Source organism: Sinocyclocheilus rhinocerous, unplaced genomic scaffold (assembly GCF_001515625.1).
Source record: "Sinocyclocheilus rhinocerous isolate Xijiao unplaced genomic scaffold, SAMN03320098_v1.1 scaffold4493, whole genome shotgun sequence".
Lineage (NCBI taxonomy): Eukaryota > Metazoa > Chordata > Actinopteri > Cypriniformes > Cyprinidae > Sinocyclocheilus > Sinocyclocheilus rhinocerous.
Genome location: NW_015649606.1, coordinates 42,687 through 52,754, shown reverse-complemented (window position 1 = coordinate 52,754; position 10,068 = coordinate 42,687). Strand labels below are relative to the sequence as shown.

The 10,068-nt window shown below is 37.6% G+C and overlaps 2 protein-coding genes across 2 annotated transcripts in view; one reads left to right on the top strand and one right to left on the bottom strand.

Annotated features, from left to right (window-relative positions):
* Window positions 1-3,991: 3,991 nt before the first annotated feature.
* On the top strand, window positions 3,992-8,420 carry LOC107710900 (collagen alpha-1(X) chain-like). Its single transcript, XM_016515769.1, has 3 exons — window positions 3,992-4,080; window positions 4,431-4,554; window positions 6,047-8,420. The coding sequence occupies exons 2-3, from the start codon at window positions 4,446-4,448 to the stop codon at window positions 7,915-7,917; spliced, it is 1,980 nt and encodes a 659-aa protein (XP_016371255.1). The 5' UTR covers window positions 3,992-4,080; window positions 4,431-4,445; the 3' UTR covers window positions 7,918-8,420.
* A 303-nt stretch (window positions 8,421-8,723) lies between these two features.
* The window catches only part of LOC107710899 (5'-nucleotidase domain-containing protein 1-like), a 4,073-nt gene continuing 2,728 nt past the window's right edge, over window positions 8,724-10,068 (bottom strand). Inside the window, exons 3-6 of the mRNA XM_016515767.1 lie at window positions 9,540-9,611; window positions 9,250-9,359; window positions 8,977-9,056; window positions 8,724-8,813 (exon numbers count right to left, since the gene is read on the bottom strand). Coding sequence (XP_016371253.1) covers window positions 8,724-8,813; window positions 8,977-9,056; window positions 9,250-9,359; window positions 9,540-9,611 — 352 coding nt within the window. The remainder of the gene's footprint in view (window positions 8,814-8,976; window positions 9,057-9,249; window positions 9,360-9,539; window positions 9,612-10,068) is intronic.

Below are 10,068 nucleotides of genomic sequence, written 5' to 3'. Positions count from 1 at the left end.
ATTCGGAAATGCACGAGCAAAGTCTGTCATCATAGTATTTCTGTATAATTGCCTCCCAGAAATGTCTTACACAACTGCGTTTCCAAACAGCAGCATTCACCTCCGAAAGCAATGACCGCATTCATTGTGTTTCGTCTGCTCGCTGTGAGGCACAAGTAATTTATTATATATGAAAATTATAATATTTTTATAATATACTTTTCTTAGTGCTTTATAGTGCCAGTTTATGAGGAAGCTACGATTTTGTTCTCTTTGACTTATTGGATGGAAACTATGCTTGTTCGTAAATGTTTTATGCGATATTCCAGTTTTGCGCTCAAGTTAAATTCGCAACTTTGGATGGAAACCGGGCTACAGACAACTTACGTTTTGACTTTTAACCCTTACTATGGAGCTGTAATCTAATGAATTGAGAACCACTCAGTAGAACCAGTTTAACTATATTACAGATATTAAGCTGATTCAATGATAAATATATGATATTAAAATACTGTAGAAGAAATTGTATTGTGTTAATTTCTATTATATTCTATCTATATAGTATTTACGATTATCATAATGAATCACTAAAACATTAGAATAATAAACAATCAAGCATATGTAACAATGAAACAACAAATAAAACAAAAAAGCATGTAACAAACATAAAACAGCAAACAACCACACACACACACACAGTATCAACTCTTCAGACATGGTGTAATATTTAGACAGGCAATTAAGACAAATTGGTGCAGTGGTGGTGTAAGCGTTACGTGTCTGTGCACATAAACATACTTGACCTTGACTACAGACACTCAATTTCCATCACTGACACTTCCATAATCAAAATAGGATAAAAAAAAACCCCACATAACAGGGACAGTGCTAGGTAGTATCATTACATGTAATCTAGATCATGTTATCATTCCAAAAAAGAAATACTTGTAATTAGATGATATTATGATTTAAAATACTCATAATCAGATTATAGTTCATTTTTTGGGGATTATATGATTACATTCACACAATGGTAGTAATCTGTTCATAACTTCTTGATTCACTCCAGTTTTTTTTTCTTTTCGTTTATATAAGAACCTACCACTTACATACATTTGGACAGTCTTCCAGTTTTTGTGTAATTTCACACACCATCCACTAGTCAGGTGGCGACATTACACAGAAAATGGAGACATTTTAATTTGTATTTGAATAATCACTCAATGATTTAATGAGTTATTGAACTAAAATATAGTACATATATTTCACTGAAGAAAAAAAAAAAAATTATAATAATTTGACCGCCAAGCGAGCAGGGTTAATCATGAAACTGGCATATTGTTACTTATAGGGATAGTTCACCCAAAAATGAAAATTCTGTCATCAATTACTCACCCTCATTTCGTTCCAAACCTGTAAGACCTTCGTTCATCTTCCGAACACAATTTAACATATTTTTGATGAAATCCGAAAGCTCTCTGACCCTTCATAGACAGCAAGGGTACTACCACGATCAAGGCTCAGAAACGTAGCAAGGACATCGTTAAAGTAGTCCATGTGACATCAGTGGTTCAACTGTAAATTTACGAAGCTACAAGAATACTTTTTGTTTGCAAAGAAAACAAAAATAACTTTATTCAACAATTCTTCTCCTCCTCATTCCGTCTGCCATGGCGTGCCACCATTGTGGAGAGTATCACGACGCATGCGCGTGCTTTCCTCTGCATGTAAACAACGCAAGTGCATGCTGCTGCTTACGTTGAACGTGCATGAGCTGTGCCTTGTTTACGAGCCGAGGACAGCTTGCGCATGCATCATTTACATGCAGAGGAAAGCACGTGCAAGCATCGTGATACTCTTCACAATGGTGGCAACCCACAGCAGGTGGGATTTGGAGAATAATTGTTAAATAAAGTTATTTTTGTTTTCTTTGAGCACAAAAAATATCCTTAGTACATTCTGTGCCTTGAACATGGTAGTACCTTTGCTGTCTATGGAGGGTCAGAAAGCTCTCGGATTTCACAAAAATATCTTAATTTGTGTTTAGAAAATGAACAAAGGTCTTACTTGTTTGGAACGACATGAGGGTGAGTAATTAATGACAGAAGTTTAATTTTCGGGTGAACTAACCCTTTATGGCAGATTACTTATAACCAAAAACAACATACAGTAACATTGTGCAAAGATGCTGAAATCCTCACAGTGCCACGTGACATGTTAGCTTGGCTAAAAACACTCTTAGTCACGCATAAAATTTAAACAGATTCTCTGTTGCGTGCAAATATAACTAAACTAAATATCGAACAAAGTTTTGGTAAAAATGATCAACATGATCTCATTATAATTTATTTTCGGCCAATAATTTATTTTAATTAATGGGCAGCACTCTGACATACTTCATAACCCGAACCAGGTTTGAGCCCCGGATGAGGTCCTTTCCTGACCCTGTCCAATTTTCTCCTCTCCTATTGCTTCCTGTCTCTCTCATACTGTCCTTTTTTAAGGTAAAAGCTCAAAAATATTACTTTAAAATGAAGGCAAAAAAATATTGTCTCAGTGCTTTTGTCAGTAAAAGACCTTAAAAAGATGGAACCCATACAAATAAGGAAACAAACACTCCTTTGACCCACACATAAACACACACACACACACACACACACAAACAAACATAATTTTTTAGAATGGAATGCTTAAATTGTGATAAGGCAACCAATATTGGCATCAAAATAAGTAAACATGCACACCACTGACTTAGAGACACTTCCAACTTTGGACGTCTTTTTTTTTTTTTTTACTAAATGGAGTTGTCAGGAGGACCATGGTTCTTCTGGTGATCAGCTATGGGCTGTAAAATGAAGCAGCTTCTAAATCAGATACTAAAAAAGTTTTAAAACAATACCAATGCTTCAAACTTATAGTTTTGAATTTACTGAAAAAAAATGAAATAAAATAAATAAAAAAAAACTGGTGCAAAATTGTCATCTGCCTGATAATCATCATAAGACCACTAAATAATTATGTAATTATGTATGTTTCATATTTAAAAATGACTATTTTAGGTAAAAAAAAAAATATATTAAAAAATAATTAATAATAAAATAATTCTTGCATGGTGTTCTACACCTTTTAAAAGAGTGTGAAAATTCTACAAACCCATAGCACAGGAAAACGATTGGAACACATAACTGACAGCTATGTATTAACCGTAATTACAAGCACAGAACTTCAACTGACCAGTGTTGTTCATCTGACACTTTCCTATCATCAAAATCCTAAAAAGAACCTTTGATGACCCCTTTGGCTAGTGCACCCAACAGTTCCCACGTGAGGACAAAAAGGACTTCAACTCTGCCCTCTGCTGTCCTACAGTAGAATTAACCACATTTCTACAAATATTTGATTCTGATCCTGAGACGCTTTAAAGAAATAAATCTGAAAGACAAAAGGATAGGAAATATATAGACAAAGGCTACACTATTTTAACCAGGTATCTTACTTTTGAAACGTTATGCAAAATCATTATGTAATAACCATACTTCATGAACACTAACAAAATAAATGTTAAGGTACAGCAAAATAAGTAAATCAATCAATCAAAACACACCTCCTGCACAAAACAGCTGTGAGAAATGATTTTGCCCAAAAATGCACAAAGTTCAAATCTTATAAAATATTTTTATGCAAAATGCTTGCATAAAAATGGAAATAAAATGAAATGATTTGGCCACAAATGCAAAGTTTAAAATATATCTTGTAAAATATATTTATGCAAAATACTTGCAGTTCCCCAAATCAATTTGATTATTCATTATTATTATTATTGCCTGTAAGGATCAAAAGAAAGCATGACCACAGATCAAAGTGATAGGAACTACCACATTATGCAGGCACTCACAAGCGACACCATACCCTTCATTAAAACTGACATCACACAAGGAGGGAGGGAGATTTTGGGTGCTGCTGGAGAAGCAAATTTGGTATAAATAGCAGAATCCACTCCTGTGAACAGGACTTCCACGGACTGACTGGAAACTTACAAATATACAGATTGGCCGGGACAGCTGCCCGACCACCTCTGACTTCTGGAGCTCCAGCCTGCTGGTGGGTACAGCTGCTTTATAGCCCTCTGCTCCAGCTTAATGCTGCTGGGGAAGCATGTGGTACTGCTGGAATGGGTGGGAGATGATGATCTTTTAGATGCTGCTTTGTATGCGTGTCAGTGAGTTCCTGGGCCATAATTAATAAGAATGCAATTTGAATGGGGAGGCTTTCTGGTTGATTAGACATGAATCTGATACTTTTTTTCAGTAATTTGGTTTTTATGTTGATTTTATGCAGATATACTGAAATTGCATTCTTGTTAATAATGCCCATTTTAAGTGTTATGAGAGGGAGACGTTTGTCCTTTGTCACTTATTCATTATTGTTTTCATTTTATAACTTCTTTACAGGCTTAGCTTCAAACAATGGACCTCAGAGTAACAAGCATTCTTCTCCTCCTTCTGGTACTGGCTGAGGCCACCCCTGAAAGATACCATCATGTGAAGAAACAGTCTTATCCTACAAAATCTCACAGTGAGTTTACTTTTGGTTTATATACAATTCCTGTATTTCATCACTGTAATGTTTTGTCATGTGGAATGCTTCAGAATATTTATATAGGATAATAGCAGCAGGTGCAACATTAAGACACACTACACTAAGGGAGCTTGGCTTGCCAAAAATACATGCATACATATATGCAAATAACTAATCAGGTTGAAAAATTAGATTAGCCTCTTTGCCACAAGGGTATCTCAGCCACTCAGATAATCTGTATTTACACAAATCTGGATCTATCTACAGTCAACAAATATATCAAACATCACTTTAGATATCCAACTCCTCTTTAATTTGCATGCAATGCCCAGAATACATTAACTTTAAATAAAGTCCTAGTGCAATGAGCATAACTACAAATACGGTTAGTTAATTACTCTTCATTTGGTATACACCACAGCATATGCAATCTACTACTTTAGAAAATCGTTCAATCTCCAAAACAGATGTAACCACACTATACAACAGGCATGCCCAAAATAAGCCATTGTGGTGTTAAATTATACCATTAGTTTCTGGACAAGCACTCTTTCAAATTGAAAAAAAAGGGCGGTTCCCTGTGTTTTCTGTGGTGGTCAAACAATCCAACCCAACTGTTAAGTACCTACGACTACATAAAATGTATTAAACAGGATATCTTATGCCAAAATATACTTGTGCAGGTGATTTTATATCATGATCATCATCATAATAGGTGTAAATAGCACACATTTAAAAGTTAACGTTTAGCTCAAGTACAAGCAGATACTGACCATCTGTGTCTCTTATCACTTCTCTAACCAAAGGGTATCACAAATTACAAACATTATAACACATGCATTTGTTCACTATATTAGTGAAGACTAATATAATCTCATAGACTTCCACTATGAAACGTTCCACATTCCTTCCACGTTTTTTATGTCAGGTTAATGACATTTTCAAATGCCTAACTTGACCCCCGACCTCATAGACAACTCTCACACAAACTGTGCCAAACACTAGATATTAAAATAGTAACATGATTTGGCTGAAGTATAAGCCTTTTTAACTAGTGAGTGCAGCTTAGTAGTCTGTACTCAACAGGTTTTTACTATATTAGAGAGAGTATTTTTAAATCGTGAAGACATTTTGGACTTCACAAGTAGTCAAACCTGTACAAACACACACACACACACGCAAAATGTACATACAATACATTAGATCTCTTTAAAATAAACTTTAATATATTTCTTTATTCTAAAATATTTCTTTTAAGTTTACATATGTGACTAAATCATCAGTGAGATGAAAAAATCTGAACAATTTCTTAAGAACATCAAGCATGAAAATTTAGCTTGTCAAATTTCTGAGACTTAAAATCTGTTATTGAGCCAAAAGTGTATGTTATGGAAAGTCTTACAAGCAATTCAATATTTTCAGATCTTTTCTTAAATTAAGTGATGTAAGTTTGCATCTAAATTATATTATATTTGTATCTTATTTTTAGCTGTTGCTGGTGAACCTGGTATTCCAGGTTCCCCAGGTGAACCTGGCCCCCCCGGCCCACCTGGCCAAGCAGGAATTCCTGGAAAGAGCGGCATTGGACACCCCGGTCCAACTGGTCCACCTGGACCACCAGGTCCAGCAGGCTACTCCTCACCTGGTAAACCTGGAGGCCCAGGTTCACATGGAAAACCAGGCGCACCTGGAATTCCAGGCGAGAAGGGACATCTGGGGCCTGTAGGACCTCAAGGTGCAAGAGGAGCGCCAGGATCACATGGAAGCCCTGGACCTGCTGGCATTTCTTCTCCTGGAAAGCCTGGACCACACGGTCTTCCAGGAGCAATGGGCCCACGTGGAGAACCTGGCCTAAAGGGTCATCCTGGAATTCCTGGACAGCCAGGCCTGAAAGGAGAACCTGGCCATGGTATTCCAGGAGCACCTGGCGGCAGAGGTCCAATGGGCCCTCAGGGGCCTCCTGGTCAGTCAGGTCAGCCTGGAATTGGAAAACCTGGACCAAATGGATTTCCTGGAGAGTCTGGAAAGCCAGGAATGCCAGGTAGGGATGGGTCACCGGGTCCTATGGGCATACCAGGCCCAAAGGGTCATACAGGGGCACCTGGAGTAGGAGCATCAGGAAAACCAGGGCAGAATGGCGCTCCAGGTTTGCCTGGGTCAATGGGACAAAAAGGTCCTCAAGGACCCTCAGGACAGCCAGGCGCTCCAGGTCTGCCAGGTACTGGCAAACCTGGATCATCTGGACTCCCAGGAGACCGGGGAGTGCCCGGAACGCCAGGTACAACAGGCCAAAAGGGAGAACCAGGGCCAATGGGTCACACTGGTCAGACAGGTGCTATTGGCCCAATAGGTCCGCCTGGTCCTCAGGGTGCTAGGGGATTCCAGGGAGAAGCAGGTCCACAGGGAGCTAAAGGTGACATTGGTCTGGTTGGCGCACCAGGTCCAAGGGGTGCAAAGGGTGAGCAAGGTGCACACGGCTTCTCAGGAAAACCTGGTGTTCCAGGCGCAGCAGGTCCACCAGGTCCAATGGGTCATATGGGGCATCAGGGTTCCAAGGGCGAATCAGGATTTACCGGTGCACCAGGCATCCCAGGTAGCAAGGGGCCACCAGGAGAAAAAGGACATCCAGGACTTCAAGGGTCACAAGGTGCAAGGGGTGAAAATGGTATCCCTGGAGCAAGAGGACCAACAGGCCCAGTAGGACCTGATGGTACACCAGGGTTTAAGGGTCATCCAGGACTTCCAGGCCCCCCTGGCCCAGCAGGGCTCACAGCCAAGGGAATTTCTGGACCTCAGGGTCCTCCTGGTATCCCTGGTGGCAGAGGTCATGATGGTCTCCCAGGTCCACAAGGACCTCCTGGGCCTCCTGGACCCCCAGGCGAGATTATTTATCACCATGAGAAAAGCATGCCAATTAAATCCCATGAGATGGTAATGCCCGTTAGTCACGAGATGATGAAGGCACCCATGTCAGCATTCACAGCTCTTCTTACCACAGCTTATCCTAATGCTGGAACACCAATTGCATTCAATCAGGTTGTTTACAATGGAGAGAACCACTATGATCCCAGCACTGGCATATTCACCTGTCAGTTTCCAGGACTTTACTACTTTTCTTTCCATATGCATGTCAATGGAGCAAATGCATTGGTAGCACTTTACAAAAACAGAGATCCAGTCCTGTTCTCTTATGATGAGTACAACAAAGGTTTCCTTGACCAGATGTCTGGCAGTACTGTCCTCATGCTGGATTCCTATGACACAGTGTACATCCAGGTTCCAGATGACCAGTCCAATGGCATTTATGCTGATGATAATGTTCACTGTTCTTTCTCTGGCTTCTTGATTGCCTCAACGTGATAAACACACTCAAGAAAACCTCAATCTTTCTATTTCAAAAATTGTCTGCCTTTATACTAATTTTCTCATTGCCCCAAGAGTCATGCAGAATGGAAAAGGATGACTAATTTAGAAAACATGTCTGTAGTTTGTGGATTTACATAAAGACCTATTTGTATGGAAATATTTTGATAATCTCAATTATTATGGAACACCAATAAAAATTATCCAAGAAATTAGACAATGGACCTGCTGCATTTGCCTAAAGTCTGAACTGATGGTTATGTATTAAAATGGTGCTATGTGTTTGCCTTTTTCCTGTGCTCACATTTTAGCAAAAGGTTCCTGTGTTTAGTATGACACAATGGTCTCTTTACGAGACATTAAGTGAGCCAGGTTTTGAAATAAATGGATTCCAAAGTGAATAATAATTGTTTGTTCTGTTTTGTTTGTTCATTTAACTCTGTAATATCTCACAAGGTGTGCATTATAATAACCAACACAAATAAAGTTTTAGTGCCAGTGCTGCTGTTTGTTTATGACTGTGGTAAAAGGTTAATGTTTTCCAAAGGAAATCCTCAGTACAAAGACCTTTACGTTTTCATCCTGAAACATATCTTATCCTGACTTCAAACTTTGTAAAAAAAAAATAAATCTTAGGGTAACTAATTAAAACATTCAAAATGTTATGCAGATAGGTCAAAGACTGTGTTCTGTTTGATATACACACATTGGATTTTTACAGACATTATATAATATCAAAATTAAATTACACTTGGAAATGCTGATCATAAAGAGTGTATAAGAGAGATATAAGAGAGTAATTTCTACATACCCCGAAATGCAGATGTGTTGTAGTTATGGTCAATGGCAGCAACAATGTCTTTCCAAAAGTCAGATGTGATTTCAGCTCCTCGCTAGGGTTAAAAAAATGATAAATAAAAACATTAACAAATGACAATATACGCTGTGTTAGGTAAACATTCACTCTACGGCTAATTAACAAATGCTACTTCTGATCTACAATAGAAATATCGAATTGAAATATTTCTTTTTTGAAAAGCACTGATTTATTTTTACCTTATTTAACATATCCACCACTCCGGCACAGAGAAGAGCACCAGGGAGGTCAAAATAGTTGTCATAAAAATAGTATTTTGCTGCAACAAATGAGTGCACTAAATCACATATTAAAGCAAGGACAGTTATTAGATAATATGAGGATAATACAAATATTAAACTCTAAATAAATACCACATCACAAAAAATGAATCAGAAGATTTAATAAACTTATGAGTGTTATATTGACATTGGAAATTATAAAATGAACTATCTTCAAGAACACATCCTTACCAGATCGTGTGTACGAGGTATTGAGGCTATTAAAATGCTTCCATTCTCTTTTTGGACCATAATGCTTTATGATGTCGTCAGCACTAAGGTCTTTAGTGCCATGAGTTGCTCTACAAATAAATATGTTTTAAACAGATTAACAACTTAATATAACAGGTTAAGAGAAGTTTATATATTTCTTTATGTATAATTAATCTTTTTCCAAAAAAAGGAGCTATAAAATTTGCTGCTCAGTAATAATTCTCTCTCTCTCTCACACACACACACAAGTCATACTGAAACTGACTTACCGCAAGACAGTACCGTCCTCTGCCAACTTGACCAGGTTGCCCTCCTCAAGGTCCACCACAAGACCTTTAAAACTGGTCACATGACAACAAGCAACTGTGTTTGTGTACTAGAGAGATAAACAGGCTCATACTAGGACAGCAACTTATTTCTTTGTTAAGAAAACTGACACTATTATAGATATATTAATTTAATTTCATAATCTGTATTAATAACAAGAATACCTGCTTGAAACAAGATTCAGTTTGTTAATAATAAGTAGGGATGTAACGATTCACTCAACTCACGATTCACGATTTTTCTTTAACAAAATGAGATTTAAGACAAATTATAAATTAAATGTGTCCTTTTATTATTGCTTAGACAAAATACTCTACGTTTCTTAGTGAAATTGAAATACAACACTATAATAATATACTAATATAGCACTTGCATATTATTGCTCTTTTGTTGGTTTTGATAGCTTCTATTGTCATCATTTGTAAGTCGCTTTGAATAAAAGCGTCTGCTAAATGACTAAATTTAAATATA